Source organism: Budorcas taxicolor, chromosome 5 (genome assembly GCF_023091745.1).
Source record: "Budorcas taxicolor isolate Tak-1 chromosome 5, Takin1.1, whole genome shotgun sequence".
Taxonomy (NCBI): domain Eukaryota; kingdom Metazoa; phylum Chordata; class Mammalia; order Artiodactyla; family Bovidae; genus Budorcas; species Budorcas taxicolor.
The window spans coordinates 72,032,929-72,052,482 of NC_068914.1; the positions used below are offsets into that span (position 1 = coordinate 72,032,929).

The window sequence follows — 19,554 nt, forward strand, 5'->3', positions numbered from 1 at the left end:
GTTTCCACAGCCAAAACTAGTTCTAATTTCCCCATGACGGCAGGCAGAAAACAGAGTTTCAGATCTCTGAAGACAAGGGCAGCTATTTTAACACCCTATGTAAGTACTGCCCAAATCATAAAAAATCCCACACAGAGGGGCCACTGCATGAAAGGTTTACCCAAGTGAAGGAGCTATTAGTACCTGAAAGGTTCAGGCAAAGCCCGCCTGTGGTGTTTGGTGTTTGGGACATGGTATTATTCCACTTTATTGACACAGGAACATATATGCTGGGCTAGGGGCCTTCCAGGTGGAATGCTTGACACAGCCTTGCTTGGGAGCAGCCAGCCTCTCAAAAGCACAATGAGAAGTTATTCACTTTAGCCGGGATTATTGAATGGAAAGTGTTTCAGAAAAAGCAGAAGTCCTGGGAGAGTCAGGTAATTATCTTTTTGACCCATTAATATCTAAAATTAATAAAATGCTGCAGAACAGAGCTAGTCTCTCCAAGAGGTACTCTCCTGTCATCGCGAGCAGAAGCCTCTTCCAGGCGATTTGGCTCATGATATCAAGCTTCCACTGCCTGGACGGAGGAGGTACTGCTGCGTGTTGTTCTGGGAAGCTAACTTGCACAAGGAAGTCACCGCCAAACCACTGCATAAATACAGTCGTCGGCCTTCTTTTTCTGCTCTATACTGTGGAAACATCTCTTTAAATGCCAGAAAGTCTGTGAATGTGAGCATGTTGACTATGTCATGAACCGCTTCATCATTATGGTGCTTTAACGTTGCGGTGAAAATTGCCATGTTGTATCCGGGTATCCGCTCCAGGAGCTGATTTTCAATATACTTTTCTATGAAAGAAAGGTTTTTATTAAAAATTGCCATGTAGGTGAGTTTATTCTCTTCCGTGTTTTTAAATTGCTGGTAGTATTTGTCCATGAAATTTCCCTGCTGTACTTGGAATTCTGCATCCATGATAATGTCCTCCATAGAGCCAACCATAGCATCAAACTCAGCTTCAGCGGCGGAGGGAGTGGACGCTGGGAAACTCTCTTCCTCCAAGACTTCCGTCACTTCCGCTATATCCACTCCATGCCGTTTCACCAGTCTGGGGCCCAGCCGAGTCCGGGTCGGCGCAGCGCACCCAGGAACTCTATGCCCCACCCACCACTCTGGACTTGGCTCCCATTACTGACCTCTGGAAGCAACAACCACGGCTGACATCGTTCTTAATGACTGAGCAATATTCCGTTATATGCTTGTAGCATAGCACTTTGATGCATATGTTATTTCTATTATTTTCCAGTATAATAAACATTGCTGCAATGAACACATATCTCTGAGCACTCATCCTGTTCATTCTTTAAGATACCTTCCTAGATGTGGAATTGCTAGGCCACTTTAAAATTTTGATTTATATTGTCAAACTTCTGTCTAGAAACATTGTACCAATTGATACTTTTATAAGTAATATACTTTTATAAGTAATATATGATTTCTTGTTTCTCCAGTCTTATGAACACTTTTTGATATTCTTTTTGAATTTTTCACTGTTTTTTTCAGGTTTTATTTTCATTTCTTCAATTAGTAATGAGGTTGAACATTATAAATCTGCTTATAATTCTTTAACTTTCACTTTCTGTGAATTTTTTCTTCTTTTGTTTAATCCATTTTCTCTTTGGGTGGATATTTTGTTTTTCTTATTAATCTGCTTGTCTGAGGCAAGGACTCTAACAGCACTTTGGGCCACTCAGGAGTCCAGAATCTCAGAAACATTCATCATTGAGCCCTAATTAGTTATCTGTGGGGATGCTGAGAATAGCTGGGGTGAGGTCAGGAAGATAGAACCTAGTTCTGGGAGAGGGAGGTCAGAGGAGGCTAACAGGATTGCAGGAAAGTGGGACCAAGTTGGTGGAAGGGCCACCTCCAAAATCATGCTTGCAGTAGTAGATGAGATGAACACAGAGTGGGGTGAAGTTAAGAGAAAGATAAGCAAGAATCAGTTTGGAAGGGATTAGGGGTCTGTAGTAGATAGCTCCCTACGCCAATCCTGCTTCATTCCCTCCTTCACAACATTAATCCTAAGAACACTCCCCGTATGTTTTCTGCCCACAAATCCATCTCAGAGTTTGCTTCCCAGGAATCTGATGTGGGATGGGGCATTGGGTTTGCCTGGGATATGAATGGGGAGGATGCTTCTCTTCTAGTAAGAACTGGTCCTCCAGGAAGGGTGGAGAAGACTCTGAGATCCTTGAAGGAGTGAAGGACCAGGGGCACACACCAAAGAATTCATTAGAAAGTTCTGTAGGGATTCAGAGGGGAGTGGGTTTCCTTGGCTTGCTGCTACACAGTTGACAGCAGAGACTGATGTGCTAACTGAATCAGTCTCTCTATCCTTCCTCCTACCTTGTGCGTTCTGGACATTCTTTCTCCCACTGGCTGAGTTTCTGAGAACCTCACTCTGATGCCCAAGGTCACTGAAATAATGTCTAGCTAGCTGACAGAGATAAATACCTAGCTGTTTTCTCTGTTCCTAGGCTGCTAGGGAGAGCAATTAGCAAATGTGTGCACTAGAGCTCCATAACCACTCCCACCATTAACACTAGTCATTTGGTTGTTTCAAGTCAAGCATTCTGCCTTATTAAAGATGTGGTTTCTCACAGTCAAGGCCAACACAGTTCATATTTAAATGTCCCTTAATATATTTCATTCACTTTTTGCTTGAGAAACTGATAATTAAGATGCAGGGTCTTAGCTAGCCAACAATAATCCTTTGTGATGGAAATACAAAGAAAATCTAGGACTTAAGGTATTTCTAATAGTTGGTTTCAGCTTTCCATAATTATTGCCCATCTCCAGGGATAAACACCTTTCCCTGGGCACATGCACACATACTTTGACTCAGCTGTCCTTTGGGCATGACCTTTCTCCTTCCTAGTAGATATGCAGATGAATTTAACAAGTGCTGAGGCTAAGAATGACTTCACGGTTGTGAGGAAGGTGAGCAGGGTGGTGGGGTTATATGCTGGCGACGGAATGAAACACCAACACTGCAGAGTGGTTTAAATCTTTATATTTTAACCCTTGCTTCTTACAGCTACTTTATTTTATATCCCTTGCACAACAACCTACAGGGCAAGCTGCCAAGCACTATGATTCAGAGACTATACAGTGCGCAGGCGCGGGGCGAGATAACCTTTACCTTGACTTATTTACTGCAGCTAAGACTTTGTTTTGGGGAACTTCCTTATCAACTTAAAATCCATTTTGTTCCAGGGTCTGTTCCTTTTGAGGAATCAGAGAAACATCCTTGTGTGCAAGAAATGTTCTTTTCCCACGGGAACAAACAGGATTTTTAGCTGAACATCTCGTTTGCAAAAATGTTCAGCTCAGGTTGAGAGTCTCGTTTGCAAGCACTTCTCAACCTTCCTTAAACCTAGTTCCCTACACTGGGCAGAACATCTCGTTTGCAAGAATGTTCAGCCCTGGTTGAGAGTCTCGTTTGCAAGCTCTTTTCAACCTTCTTTATACCTTGTTCCCTACAGTTATATAAGGCGGAGGTGGGACAAGCAAAGGGAAAATGGCGGTCCTTTCTCAAGGACGTGACACTTTCTCAGGAGGATTTCCAGGATTGCCCTGTAGCTGATGACCAGAACCCAGGACTATGGAGACCATCACCAGCAGTGACCAGCACTCATGCATCAAATATTGAGAGTGGGACCTGATAGATGATGCAGAAACTCTCCCTACCCTTAGCCACACCTCTCTGCAATAGTTTTTTTTTCTCCCAGGATTGATGACCCTATAAGCACATCTGCCTTGAAGCTAAAGCCCAGATAGACATTGTCAAGCTAAGAGTTTGTCCCTGAGTGAACCCCATCCTATTAGTTCCTTTAGTTCCCTTGCACATGAACTCTGCCCTGCCTCCCATCACTTCTCTGGTTTCTCATCTCCGTTAAAATGCAATACATAATGATGCATTTAGCTCTATGAGGTTGATAGAATAAAAGGGACCCACGATGCTTGCTAGATTAGGGGGCAGCACACAGGAAATGTGGCCTGCAGGAAGTCATATTAGCAGCTGTGTGTGGAGTGAGTGAGAGATGAGGAGAGAATGGGGTGCTGAGGGAGTCCTTGGGGTTAAGTCAACTGTGTCAGACTTTGTAATATGTCCAACTGCCATGATGTGCTTCACTCTTTCTGGATCCATCTCATGGCAGGCCACACCCCCGGGCTGGCACATTTTACATACTGGCTTCAGTGTTCAGTCGTGGCCAAGAATTCCAAATGGCTCAGTAATAGCCAAATGGCTAACTTTAGTGCCCAGCCCGGCTCACCTCCGGGGCAGCCTTTCCTTACCTCCCTCTTGGGTCTTTGGGCCAAAGTGGTGGGAGAATGTGGTCAAAAGCAGCTGCTATATCCTCATTCCTTGTGATTCAATGGCAGCCATCCCTCCTCCTAGCAAGACTTTGGCTACAACACTTGGACCTCCTTTTCCCCTCATATCCTGAGATTTCAAGTTTCTGGAAAAACAGTAAATGAAGTAAAAGTTTATTTAGTAATTTTTACCTGCCTAGACATTGTTTTGAGAATTCCATGTGTAACTCATTGTCCTTTTATTTTAACTTTTAAATTTTGTATCAGGATATAGGCAATTAATAAACAATGCTGTGATAGTTTCAGGTGAACAGTGAAGGGACTCAGATATGCATATATATACATATGTATATGTGTGTGTATATATACATGTATCCAGTCAGGAGTTTGGAATGGACACGTGCACACGGCTATATCTAAAATTGATAGCCAACAAGGACCTACTGTATAGCACATGGAACTCTGCTCAATGTTATGTGGCAGCCTGGATAGGAGGGGAATTTAGGGGGTAACTCATTTAGTCTTCATAATGATCCCATGAAGTAGGTGTGTTTATCCTCATTTTACACAGAGGAAAAGGGGACACAGAGAGGTAAAGTTCACACTGTGGTAAAGGTCACAGTTAGCAAGTGGTAGAGCCAGGGTTTGAACAAGTGTTGTTGGACCCCAGAATCCCTACTTGTAACCTCCACACTTTATTAATAACATAGATGGAATTTTATCTCTTCACAATAAGTTTAGGCAGTGGGGTGTCTCTGATTTTTGATGGCAGCATGCATGCATGCATGTTGAGTCGTGTCCAACTCTTTGCGATCCCATGGACTATACCTGCCAGGCAAACACACATCTCTAGCGTCCCCTGTGCTGGCAGGCAGATTCTTTACTACTGCACCACTTGGGAATCCTTTTGATGGCAGTTGTTATTTAGTCTCTAAGTCATGTCCGACTGTTTTGTGACCCCATGGACTGTAGCCTGCCAGGCTCTGCAGAGGCCTACTTTTATTCAGAGCCCTGCTCTGTCCTTGGTGCTGAAATCTGGTTCAGCCGCCTAGGGGACTCTTCTGTTTCGGGAGGCTGATGCTCACCATTGCTTCCTCTAAACTTGACTTCTCCCAGCCCCTCCTTTAGCTCGGATCTGGTCACAGATTTTCTGCTTAAAATCAAATAAAGTCTGTTCCAAAGCTCAGCTTTAAAATAGTCCCAGACTTCGTCCATTTTGTTATGTTTACTTTAAAACTAAGACAAAAACAAAAACAAAAATACCCCAAACACTCTCTCTCACAGTTCTTATGGATAATAAAATTTAGATAATTTAGCACATTTTATTTTTTGTTTCATCTGCTAGGGAATATTTATCATTGGGTGATTAAAATCCTTTTTTAAAACTTCAGTTCAGTTCAGTCGCTCAGTCGTGTCCAACTCTTTGCAACCTCATGAATCGCAGCACACCAGGCCTCCCTGTCCATCACCAACTCCCAGAGTTCACTCAGAGTTGCGTCCATCGAGTCAGTGATGCCATCCAGCCATCTCATCCTCGGTCGTCCCTTCTCCTCCTGCCCCCAATCCCTCCCAGCATCAAAGTCTTCTCCAATGAGTCAACTCTTCGCATGAGGTGGCCAAAATACTGGAGTTTCAGCTTTAGCATCATTCCTTCCAAAGAAATCCCAGGGCCGATCTCCTTTAGAATGGACTGGTTGGATCTCCTTGCAGTCCAAGGGACTCTCAAGAGTCTTCTCCAACACCACAGTTCAAAAGCATCAATTCTTCAGTGCTCAGCCTTCTTCACAGTCCAACTCTCACATTCATACATGACTACTGGAAAAACCATAGCCTGGACTAGATGGACCTTAGTCAGCAAAGTAATGTCTCTGCTTTTGAAAATGCTATCTAGGTTGGTCATAACTTTTCTTCCAAGGAGTAAATGTCTTTTAATTTCATGGCTGCAGTCACCATCTGCAGTGATTTTGGAGCCCCCCAAAATAAAGTCTGACACTGTTTCCACTGTTTCCCCATCTATTTCCCTATTTTTAAAACTTAGATTATAATTTTTAAGTTAACTCCTTTATTATAGGGATGAAAAGCTTTTAAAAATAAAAAGCTAATCTTTTGTTTGAAGCTAGGATCATATTGAGCAACACCAGAAACAGGCATTCACAGAAGAAGAGATTAATTAAAAATATTAGCTATTAGTTTTTATGTCGAGTGCATATTAAAAAGCAGAGACACCAAGTTGTTGACAAAGGTCTGTATAGTCAATGTTATGGTTTTTCCAGTAGTCATGTATGGATATGAGAGTTGGACCATAAAGAAGGCTGAGCGCTGAAGAATTGATGCTTTTGAACTGTGGTGCTGGAGAAGACTCTCGAGAGTCCCTTGGAGTGCAAGGAGATCCAACCAGTCATCAATCCTAAAGGAAATCAGTCCCGAATATTCATTAGAAGGACTGGTGCTGAAGCTGAAGCTCCAATACTTTGGCTACCTGATGTGAAGAGATAACTCATTAGAAAAGATTCTGATGCTGGGAAAGATAGAAGGCAGGAGGAGGAGGGGATGACAGAGGATGAGACAGTTGGATGGCATCACTAACTCCATGGACATGAACAGGCTCTGTGAGATGGTGGTGGACAGGGAAGCCTGGTGTGCTGCAGTCCATGGGGTTGCAAAGAATTGGATAGGGCTGAACGACTGAACCAGAGAAGGTGATGGCACCCCACTCCAGTACTCTTGCCTGGAAAATCCCATGGACGGAGGAGCCTGGTGGGCTGCAGTCCATGGGGTTGCGAAGAGTTGGACACGACTGAGCGACTTCACTTTGACTTTTCACTTTCATGCATTGGAGAAGGAAATGGCAACCCACTCCAGTATTCTTTCCTGGAGAATCCCAGGGATGGGGGAGCCTGGTGGGCTGCCATCTCTGGGGTCGCACAGAGTTGGACATGACTGAAGAGACTTAGCAGCAGCAGCAGAGCGACTGAAGAACAACAGCAGCAGCAACAATGTGGTAATAAAAATAAAATCTGTCTCTCAGGGATGTTTCAAGGAATACATGAAAAGCACTTTATAGAATGAGCGATATTTGTGCAGCTATTGTACTACAGATATGAAAATTTTGATTAGCAACTAGATGACAAACTTTTAAAAGAGAGGGACTATGTTATATACTGTTCATATGTTGCTTAATACTGGATAGAAAATGTGTACTTCATAGCACTTGTTGATTGGTGAACTGACTAAATAATGGAATGCATGCTGGAGTTGGCACAGCTCCCAGAACAACGTAAGTACTCAATAAATCTAGGATATTACCATCATTATTTTTAGAGTTACTGCTGTTTATTGATTTCTGAAGAATCAGACTCTTAAGTCTAGAAATGACTTCAGAGGCCATTAAGAGGAGCCCCATTTAGATACTGGAGTCCTCTCCAAAACCAGTTCTCTAAATGGCAATCCACCCTCCTGGGTGGGGTCCTCCTCTCTCTCACAGAAGATGCTAAGCTTTGTCCTACTTTGTAAATTCTACCCATCGGTCCAAGGTTTCCCCTCTGTGACCAGAGGGAGCAAGTCTCCCCCTGCTTGAGAATCTCCACGTGTTTGAGGATGGTTGTCTCTTTACCAGATCCCTTCTCCAAGCTGAACACTTCCATTTCCTCCTATGCTTTGGCATGCTCCCTCCCAGGCTGCCTGCCACACTCTGGATATAGGCAATACAGCCCTACCCGCTAGATGAGGATTAACTAGCTCATGAAAGGCGTGCACATCGGGACTACTTTTCGTGCATCCTCCAACCTTGCAGGTGAGTCTGGCAGTCCTTTCCTGCTGCTGAGTCATCCTGAGCTGGCGCCACTTTATAAAAGCTATTGTGAATCTCCCCAGTCTGAACCATACAGCTTGTTTTGTTTTCATACATCTAAGGTTTTGATTTACATTAATCTCTGTTAAATCTTTCTTGTTAGATTTGGCTCAAGCCCCAAACTGTCAAATTATTTTTGGATTTTGATGTTACCACCCAACTTCTTATTATAGTGGCCATGTTCGGGCAAATTACAAATTTGAGTTATATGCAGTAATGTCCTCATTTGGGTGTACTTGGAAGGGAAACTGCTATTTAAAGCAAAAATTGCTCGTGTATTATAGAGAAGAAAAGTGTTATATTTAGTTTTATGTGAAGTAGCTATTTAAAAATCTTTTTCTTATGGAAAATTTCAAACAAATTTCAAAATTCCTCTTATGAAAATGAGAGTAGTATAATCAGTGCTTCTGGACCCTTCACCCAGGTCAACAGTCAACTCATTATCTTGTTTTATCTTTGTTCTACCCACTCCTCTTACCCCTCCTGATTATGGTGAAGCAAATCCTGATGTCATATCATTTTATTCATAAATTTTTTCGTAAGCTTCTCTCAAATATAAAGACCCTTTACATAATGTGACCATAGTAACATTATGAGATGGTTGGATGGCATCACTGACTCAATGGACATGAGTCTGAGCAAGCTCTGGGAGTTGGTGATGGACAGGGAAGCCTGGCATGCTGCAGTCCTTGGAGCTGCAAAGAGTCGGACATGGCTGGGGGACTGAACTGACTGAATAACACTATGACCCTCTGTGGGATGAACATTAACTCTTTAGTAATATGATCACCTATTCAGTCTCAGTTCACATTTCCCATAATGCTTCATCAATGTTTTCATTCAAAGCGCTTGTTTGAATCAGCCCTAAATAATGTTTATGCATAGTCACTGGCTCACAGGTACAGATTTTCTTCCCTCCTTTTCATCCCTTGTAATTTATTTATCTAAAAACATTTATCTATTTATACTCTTGGCTGTGTTGAGTCTTAGTTGCAGCATGTAGGGTTCATTGCAGCATGTGGGCTCTTTGTTGGGACATGGGGGCGTCTTTCTAATTGTGATGAGTGGGCTCCAGAGTGCATGGACCCAGTAGTTATAAACTTTCTCTAAGGAGGACCATACTTTGAACACAATTTCTAGAGACAAAGCTCTCCTACAAACCTCTTCCTTAAAAGCTGGGATCTGAGTGACAAGAGCCAATGACCCAGGTCACTGAAGATGAGAGGAGCATGGAAAATCATTAAGCAGATGCCTTGAAGTTTAGGGTTGGGCCCCCTTAGGGAGCAGCCCATCCATAGGACAGCCTAAGTGCTTTTCTGCTTTGGATCTGATAAAGGCAAAATAAGACTAATGTCAGAGTGAAAGTGTGAAAGTGTTTGTTGCTCAGTCGTGTCCAACTCTTTGTGACCTCATGGACGGTAGCTCTCCAGGCTCCTCTGTTCTTGGAATTCTCCAGGTAAGAATACTGGAATGGGTAGCCATTCCCTTGTCCAGGGGATCTTCTTGACCCAGGGATCAAATCTGGGTCTCCTTCACTGCAGGCAGATTCTTTAATGTCTGAGCCACCAGGGAAGCATTAATGTCAGAAAAATCAAAGCATCTTGTGACTCCAGGATTTCAGCTAAGGTATGTTCAAGATCTGAGGCACTGACCCATTTTGGCTAGAAAAATCAAGCACAGGAAATTATCCAATTAATGAACCAATTCACTGGAACGTATAAAAATGCCCACCCCCCTCCCTGTGCCAGAAGGCCCTTTCCTCCAAGACTTTCTGAAAACAACAAGCCAGCAGTCCAGCAGGCCGTCCCAGGCCACCAAGGGCTCCAGTTGTCTCTCTGCCATTGCAGCATCTGGCCAGAGCTGACTCTCTACCTTCCCAGTCAGTCTTTACAGCCTGTGTCATGAGAAGGGTGCCTCTGGCAGCAGAAGCCAGTATAGCCTTGGAGGGGGAGGGTGCTAGAAGTCCTTACTCAGTGTGGCTGGATGTGCTGTCCAGGCTGGGGGCCTGGCTCAGAGGTGTTCGGGTGCCTTTGGAGGGAGCTGGAGTGGGGGACATGAGAGGTGGCTTTGGAGGACCTTCTTTCAGAGTTGGAGGGAGACCCCAGCAAGATAAGAATCTGCCCAGCACATCCCATTCACCTTGCCCTCTACCATCAGGATCTCCCTCTGCCCACCACACTGACTGTGCACCCACTAAAGTCTCCAGGGACAACATCATAGTCCCCACAGTGGCCTATTTTTTGTCATTTCCCTAAACCCTCTGAAGCTCTGACTCTGTTCACCCTTTTTACCCTTAATTTTATGTGACCTCTTATGCCCTGCCTTCTCAATCTCTTCTGTGGCTTTCTCTTCCTCAGTCTACTCATTAAATGCTGGAGTTCTGCAACATTTTAAAAAAACTTATTGGACTGTAATATACATACAGAAAAGAGGACAGACCTCAAGTGTTCATCCTGATGACTTTTCACAAATTGAACTCACTCATGTGACATCCATTCCCACGACCCTAGAAGCCCGCATGCCCAGTTCCCTTCCAACCACTTCCCATCCCACCCAACCCCAGGAAAATACTGATTTCTAGCAGCAAAGTTTAGCTTTTTAAAAATGTATCATTTATTTTTGGCCGTGCTGGATCTTTGTTGCTGCGTGTGGGCTTTCTCTAGTTGCGGTGAGCAGGGGCTGCTCTCTAGCTCTGGTGTACAGGCTTCTCTCCGCAGTGGCTTCCTTTGTTGCAGAGCACACGTTCAAGGGTCATGGGCTTCAGCAGTTGGGGCTCATGGGCTTAGCTGCCCTGTGTAATGTGGAATCTTCCCAGACCAGGGATTGAACCCATCTCCGCTGTACTGGCAGGCAGATTCTTAACCACTGGATCACCAGGGAATTCCCATAGGTTAGGTTTTAATGTGTTTGTACTTTATATAAGCAGAAGCATATGGTTTGTGGCTGGACTCTTCTACTTAACACAATATATGAAGAATCATCCCAAACCAGTCGTGCAGGTGAAAGTCGTTCATTCTCATCAGTGTGCTATCCCCAGTTTATTTGTATTCTCTGTTGTGATGGGGCATTGGATTCATATTTTCAGCTGTCATGAACAACGTGTCAATGAATATTCCAGTCCATGTCTTTTGGTGAATACACGTGTCCTCTCGATGGCTTTGTGAATACCTGCTAGTGAGACTGCCAAGTTCGTAGGGCACTGATGTGCTAAGTTATGTCAGATACTCCAAATAATTTCCCTAGGTAGCCATCCTAGTAGTATGGGAGAGTACCAGCTGCTCCATAGTTTTGCTAACATTTGGTAGTTTCTTTTGTATTTTGGGCTTCCCTTGTGGCTCAGCTGATAAAGAATCTGCCTGCAATGTGGGAAACCTGGGTTCTATCCCTGGGTTGGGAAGATCCCCTGGAGAAGGGAAAGGCTACCCACTCCAGTGTTCTGGCCCGGAGAATTCCATGGACTGTATAGTCCACGGGGTGGCCAAGAGTCAGACACAGCTGAGCGACTTTCCCTTTCACTTTTCTTTTGTATTTTAGCTGTTTGGAAGGATGCATTATTGTATGTCTTGGTGGTTTTAATTTGTATGTCCCATAGTGGTTAATGATGCTGGGCTCCTTTTATATATTTATTGCCATTTGGATACCATCTTCCGTAACTGTCTTCTGCCCATCTTTCTACTGAGTAGGCTGTCCGTCTCTTTTGTTGATTTACAGGGGTTCTTTATATGTTCTGGATATTAGCCCTTTGCTCATGTATGCATACTGTTTCCTACTCGGTAGGGTACCTTTTCACTCTTCAGCGGCGCTTTTCGATAAAATAGTTACTGTGTTTCATAAGTTCATCGTATTTTCTTTTGTGTGGTGCTTCTCGTGTCCTGTACTCTGCTCTTTACTCAAAGGTCATGATGATATTCTCTGGTGTTTTCTCAAAGGTTTACTGTTGTAATCTCATTCACATTCAGATCTGCAGTTGGCTTTTGTGTACGCTTTTTTCCTCCACGTGATCATCAAACTGAGGATTCTACACACTTTAAAAGAGAGATGTCCGTCTGGTTAACCTTGATGGTGAACACATAGTTGTTTGCTATATTGTTTTCTATATGACTGAAATATTTTATAGTTAAAAATAAAAGGAGAAGTATTTAAGTACTGATGTTTTCTTGGGTGCCTTCTTTGATCTACTGTTCTTTTCATGTTACATATTCTTCCTGGGCGAGTTATTTATCCATTTAGTTAAATTTCATTGAGACCAATGTACCACGAGGTTGCCCTGCTGTGGAGAAGCATAACATGGCTGTTGCCTTAAGGAACCATGGCCTGGTATCAATGGGGACAAATCAATACAGTGAAGTTCCTTGGAATACCTATTCCAAAGAATAGCCCAGAGCTCATGTTATCTTTAACAGGAGTGTTCTGTTCCTCCTGTTGTCTCTTCCTATTTCCCTTTTAAAATCAACTTCTTTGAGGTCCAATTTACATACAGTAACAATTCATTTCAATCAATTTTAATAAATGTATATACCAGGGTAACTACTGTCACAGTCAAAATCTAGGTCATCTTCCAAAATGCTCTCCTGCCCCTTTGCAGTCCTTCACCCGCCAGCCCTCAGGCCCAGGCTGGGCTTGCTTTCTGTCACAATAGGTTAGTTTTGTCTCTTTTAAAATTTCGTACAAACGGAGTCATATAGCACATATTCTTTTCGTGTCTGACTTCTTCATTGCAGCAGGATGTTTTTGAGATCCATCAGATGTATGTATCGTGCGTATTTTGCCCGGGGCTCTGGTTTGCATTTTCTTGTTCTCGGCAATGTGTTTTCAAGCTCCCTGCCCCCTTTTAACGGCTCTGGGTACCTTGTAGTCATCAGCATTTGCAGCTGTATCTAAAGGCTGAGTGACTGGTCCAGGCCTCTTGGACTAGATGAAACTCTGTGTCTGGTTTGAGGACAGAACAGGTGATTCTCTTATTGTTACCCAGACCTTCATAAAAACATGGAAGTTTCCTCCTTTGATAAAGTTTCTTTTGTTATAAAAATTAGTCCATCAAAATCAAAGCAAGCTGGAGCTTTACAAAAATACAAGTTTCTGGGCCACATTCCCTAAAATTCTGACTCCGGAAGTCAGGACTAGAGTTTGAGGATCTGGATTTTAAAACGCTATCCATTGCTTTCAGGTTGCCCAGTTGCACGGCAACAATGGAGACACAGACATAGAGAGCAGACTTATGGACACGGTGGTGGGGGGAGGAAGGAGAGGGTGGGATGTTTGGACAGAGTAACATGGAAACATACATTACTATACCTAAAATAGATAGCCAATAGGAATTTGCTGTATAACTCAGGGAACTCAAACTGGGGCTCTGTAACAATCTAGAAGGGTGGGGTGGGGAGGGAGGCTCAAGAAGGAGGGTACATAGGTATACCTATGGCTGATTCATGGTGAGGTTTGGCAGAAACCAACATAATACTGTAAAGCGATTATCCTTCAATTAAAAATAAATTAAAAAAAAGAAAAAAAAGCTATCTAGTGGTCTGATGTGCACTCAGTACTGAGGGCCACTGTCCACAGATTGAAGTCCCAAATTTGCAGCACAGAACAGAGATCATTGCCATCAGTTTCGACCTACACATTCAGCTCTTTGTTATAACCTGTCCCCCTCCTCCATGTCTCCTGTTCTACAAGTATGTGGGATCTCTCACCAACTCTCTCCCCTCACCAACATTTGAAATGCTTTCCTCTCTATGTGGGGTATATTTCTCCTATTGTCCACCCACTGGGCCCACTCCTACTCATCCCTCAACACCCCACTGAAAATGACCTTCTCCCTGATACCTTCCATAGCCTTTATTCATTGTCTACTCATAGCACTTTTTTGATCTTCTGTCAAAAATGCTGACCCCCAAAGTACTATAAGGAGTTGTTTACACGATTGATCCCTTCCTTCAATACAACTGGACGCTTTTCCGGATCTTGGACCCTGTCTTGCGTATGATTGTGTTCCTATTGGGTAGCCTGGGATCAGCCATATGTAGGCATTTAACAGTGATTGCTGAGAGAATGAACGAATGTTTGGAGAGATGACTGAATGGATTGTGGTCCATGTTGGATTCCTTGGAGAGAATGAAGTCTTAAGGAAACCGAGTTTGGACACTCTTTCTGGGTCCTCTGAACACTGTGCCTGACCTTCACTTCCTGTTCTAATCTTCATGCTTTTTAGCAGAGAGCAGAATCAGTGGGTAGGTTGTGATGGAATCTACCTCCTGACTGCATCAGTCTTCAAACTCAGTTCATGCTTAATGCTTTTGTCATTTCCATTTGGGGTCACAAGTTGTATGAAAGTGCTTTGTCTGTGAGTCACAGGAGGGTGTGTATCTCTAGGTGGTGTTTTTTGCCCATTTGTCTGTCGAGTCAGATAAGTGAAAGGGTTTTAAAAAGTTGAAGACACTCCACAAATGTCAGAAACTGTTAAGTGCTGGCACGTATGCCTATGAGGCTGTGGCTTGGCTTTTTACAGGGAACCAAGAACTTCCTGAGTTGTACAAAGCTGGCTGGGTGCTGGGGGACAGAGGACTCCCCCAGGTATGAGGCCTGCCCTCCAAGGGCTTTCACACTGGTTTAAAGGAGGGAAGATGCCCTCATGTGACTTATGGATGTGGTAGGGGCAACAGGCGTCCCAGGTGCTTTAGGACAGAAGAGGCCGAGGGGCCAGGCTGGTCATATGAGGCTTTGTGATGGGGCTGGGCTGCTCCTAAATGATGCATCAGTTTGGGGTGTAAAGGGAAGGGGGAAGGGGCTTTAAGTCTGAGAACTCTTCATGATCCCTAGGACAGAGGAAGAGTGGGTGGGAGGAGGTCAGGGTAGTGCCTGGCCAGAGAGGTGCCCAGGAAGTGGTGGCTGGGTGTGGGTGAGGGTGGCGGGCTCACACTAGGGCCTCACGCAGAGGCTGAGGGAGGCAACGGTCGGCAGATGTGAACTGCTTTGTGTCTCAGTGGCCCATGGCTCCAGACTGGGGTCCACCAGTTTGCAAAATCCGGGCCATGGGCCTGACCAGGAAGGAGGGGGTTAGCTTAGCACAAACTGTCACCTCTGCGGGGGAAATGACACAAAGCACCCTCCTGGGTCCATCCCTGGACAAGTGTGTGGTGGTCTTTGTGACTCTTCTCCCCACTCCATGCTCTGGTTTTACCTGCCATTTCCAGAATGTGATCAAATCCCATCAACTGTTCAGAGTCAGGGCTTGCTCCATGCACTGAGCTCTGGGCAGGAACAGACGCAGAACGCCCTGTGGGGCCACAGGCATGGCCTCCAGATTGAGACAGAACTGAGTCGGAGGCCTGGCTTTGCACTTGTGGTCTTGGACAAGCCACTTAATTTCCAGGCCCCAGTTTTCCTCATCTGTAAAATGGAGCTACAAATCTTCCCTATAGGATTACAATGAGGGTCAAGTGGGGAGAAGTCTGTGGAGTGTTAATTATGGAGCCTGCCACCCAGCCAGCACCCTCATGACTTGCTTTTCTGCTATTAGAACCCCCCGAGTCAACACAGGACTCCTGCTCTTCAGTTTATAAAGCCCTTTACTGTACTTAACTCACCTCCCATCCTCTCTGCTCAAATGGGAGAGCAGAGGTGTATCAGCTCTATTTCATGACTGCTAACTGGAGGCCCAGAGGGGTCTGGAGCCTGGGGCTCGGGCCTCCAGCTTCTGGCTAGAGGGCCCTCCTGTGGCATCGCTCTGAAAGACTTCTGGCTGGGAGAGTCTGGGCACTGTGAGGAAGCCATCCTTTCTCTCCTGGCCCTCTCCTCCAGGACTGAGCTAAGTTCAAGACTGCACTGCTGGGCCTTAGACTTTTTTCCTGAGCTCCAGATGCCGCAGGGCTGGCCCCTCCCTGGGGAGACTCGGCTCAGAGCTCAGTGTCGAGGAGCGGTTCCTTGTGGAGCAGCATGCCCTCTGACTGCAGACCTTAGGGCCGACTCTGCCCAGGACACCATCCACCCCGCCCTTCCTGCCAGGCCTCCCGGCCCAGGGTCCCCCATCTTGGTGCAGCCCCATCTCCTTCTCCCTCTTTGGCTCTTTCCCACCTGCTGTCCTTGGCCCAGCGGCTGTGCCCTGTGTTGCCAAGCCTGTCCTTAGCCCTGAGCACCCGCATCTGAGTGCACTGGTCCCCGGAGAAGCCGGGGCTGCCTGTGGGCAGGAGCAATCCCTCTTCCTCCTCCCTAGTTCTCCCAGTGAGGGCCCAGCTTCCCCAGAGCAGAGGCAGCCTTGGTCAGGGCGCCGTCCTGGGAGGCGCAGCTGTGACCACGGAGAGGAGGTGGTGCAGGGCCCCTTGTCTCCCCTGGGACCCCTGTGCCCTCACCTCCTAGAAAGCCCCACCTACTGCTTTCAGCGGTGGCACCTCCCGGCCAGAAGCACACCATTTCTCTCCCTAAGAGGTGTCAGAGGAGAGCGGCTGGGCTTTTATAGTCTGTGGGTGTGGGGGATTAGAGTGGGATTTGTCAGGAATAAGAGATTTGGGCTGGGCCCTCATTAGAGTCCCAGACTTCCACCTCAAGCTCTTTGGACTTTGTTCTCGATGTTTGAAATGCAAACTGACTTCTCAGCATATTCAGACTGGGCCCTGGCATTGGCAGCTGCCAAAGGGTGGAAATCAGCTAATTGTTCTGAAGAATTTCTCTGTGATAGCACTGAAAACCACCGCAGGTGGGACAGGAAGACAGTGCGGGACATTTCCTCATTCATTCTCAGGGTCTCTTTGGATGAGGGCATCAGCCACACTTGAACCCAAAACACTATTTGGATTTTGGAGTCAGGATCAACCTCACGGGTCAGCAATGAGAGTGGCTTTACGTGCTGTGTTGTAAAGTACCCGTCTCCCAACCCAGTCACCAGGCCACCGTCCCCACTCTCACCAGGTGGACTATCCTTCATGGATGTCAGCGGGCTGAGATGGCGGTGGCCAAGACACTGGGGCACTGCCCGCTGCTGCCGCTTCCTCCTGCCCGCTGGGCTTCAGTAGGTCTGCATGAATCCCGTGCTCAGGTGTGCCACCCTCCTTGTTTGGAAGAGGCTGAGCAGCAGAGAGAAGATGTGGGTGGTAGCTGAGTCAGGGTAGGACCTGGGCTGCCTAACTCTCAGCCTGTGCCTTTGTTTGGACCTAGTTGCTGTATCTTGGTTTCTCAGATTAGTGAGATGCTTTGGGCAAGAATCAGGGCCATGAGGGAATGAGGCAGGCAACAAGGTTTAGAAGACAAAGCGGGGAATGCCCGTTTGTGACATCGAGGGCTTCATGGGAAAGAGCGCTGGGCAGGGAACTGTGTTGAGAGCGTGTCTGCGTGTGTGTGAGAGGTTTTGTGAGTATGTACAGATGTATGTGTGGTTACTGTGAATGCACAGTACATGTTGTGTTTTGCTCCCGTGTGTGTGTGTGTGTGTGTGTGTGTGTGTTTGTGCGTGCATGTACAAAGTCCAGCAGTCTGAGGACATTGAATTCTGCGATCCAAGCAGACCTCGATCATACAGAACCTCCACTTGCCACCCTGTCCGAGGCCACTTGACTTGAGGGTCTTTGTGAGCTTGAAGGAAACAGGAGCAGAGTTCCTGGAACTAAGGTTTCACGGGCCACTGGTTTAAACTGGCTCGATTCCCAGTGAGCTTGTAGGGGAGCAATTACCCTGCACTCTTTGTTGAGAGCACATATACTGAGCAGCCAGAAGGTGAGGGGTAAACAAAGGGGCTGGGTGAGATAAATGAGGGGGCATTCCTGGAGGAGCAGGTATCTGGGGACAAAGGAGGCCAAATTAGAAGAGGAAAGAGAAGTCTCCTTTCTCTTTCTCTTTAAGTAAAGACATTTTCCGGAGCACCTGGAGGTCCGCTTTCAGCCTTGGAGTAATTAAGACTGGTCTTTGCTTCTGAAGGGCAGTGGGAGGTAAATGTAACAGTGATTAAACATTCATACCACACATGATAAGTGATATGACAGTTTGCTTTTCTCATAACCATCCTCTCAACAACCTTACAAATAGCAATCATTCTTCTTTTTTTAGAAGCTTGATGGTGACAAGAAAAGGGAAATTAGCAGTTTAAATGATTTTTCTATAGAATTCATGGATTTTAGTCAACAATGTGCCCTGGAAAAAGAGTCAGAGGTAAGAGGCAAGAACCCAACAGGAGAGTGGGAAGTACTGATGATAAGTCCCAAGAACTCGGGACACTGAGTCAAAAGATATCTGAAACTTTTGTTTCTAATATGGAATAAAGAGTAATGCAAAGAATATTGGGGAAAAAAATCTACGAGATCATGATGTGATTGGAAGTAATCAGCTCTATCGTATACATTGTGATGATAAATAAAAATATATTTTAGACAACTGATGATGGAAACAGCCTTCACTTGCCTGTGGTCTGAATCAAGTTAAATGTACCCTGCCCAGCTGCAGGTGGATGTAGTTTATAGCCATCCCAGGGAGCCACTCAAGCTTCCTAGGTGGTGTAGATGGTGTATCTTAGGGGAGCTGAGAGGAGAAATGAGAAATCCTGGATTCATTTCTCTAGTGTGAGCTTGGAATAGGAAAGGTTGGTGGTCTCTCTGACCTGGACCAGGTGGTCTGCACACTCTTCCTTCCTGGGTTAGTCTTCCTCCAGCTTTCTCTTCCCCACAGGCCCCCTCCCTGTCTGTCGCCTTCCTCAAAGTCCTCGGCTATGGTCTGTGTGTGCGTGTGTTCTTAGGTGCTTCAGTCGTGTCCGACTCTTAGCGACCCTACGGACCATAGCCTAGCAGGCTCCTTTGTCCATGGGATTCTCCAGGTACGAATACCGGAGTGCACTGTTATGCCTCCTCTAGGGGATCTTCCAGACCCAGGGATCAACCCCTGTCTCCCGCGCTTCCTGCACTGCAGGCAGATTCTTTACCACTAAGCCACTGGGGAAGCTCTGGCTGTGGTCTGTGCATCCTTTCAGTCCACTGTACACCCCTCTGTTTCTTGGCCTGAGCCCCCTGCACCCTATTTTCCCAGCTCCCCAACCAGCTCTCCATCCAAGGCCCACACGGTCAAGAACACATCCTGCTGTGAGATTCAGATGTGTACCTTTTCCTGCCTGGGTGACAAGAGCCCCAGAGGGATGCTAACCCTTCTCTCACTCTTGCATTTTCCATCTCCTCATCCTCCTTCTCCTTCCCAGCCCTCCCCCTTCTCCTCCCTTCTTCCCTTAGGTCCTCACTGAGGCTCTGCACCCATCCTGCAAACTCCTGAGGCTTGATGGGCTGGCAGAGTGGCTGTGGGGACACAGGGGGGGTATGGAAACGCTGACTTGTCATTCCCGGGATGGGAGGGTAAGTCTCTCGGAGATTAGGGCTG

The 19,554-nt window shown here is 45.8% G+C and overlaps 1 protein-coding gene across 1 annotated transcript; it reads right to left on the reverse strand.

The window, feature by feature from the left end:
• Window positions 1-539: 539 nt before the first annotated feature.
• LOC128048089 (ADP-ribosylation factor-like protein 2-binding protein) lies at window positions 540-971 on the reverse strand. Its single transcript, XM_052640539.1, has one exon. It carries the CDS (start codon window positions 969-971, stop codon window positions 540-542), a length of 432 nt encoding a protein of 143 aa, XP_052496499.1.
• Window positions 972-19,554: the final 18,583 nt, after the last annotated feature.

What these genes read in the sequence shown, in the direction of transcription:
- LOC128048089 (XM_052640539.1), bottom strand. Translation starts at nt 971, where the DNA reads ATGGAGGACATTATCATGGATGCAGAATTCCAAGTACAGCAGGGAAAT.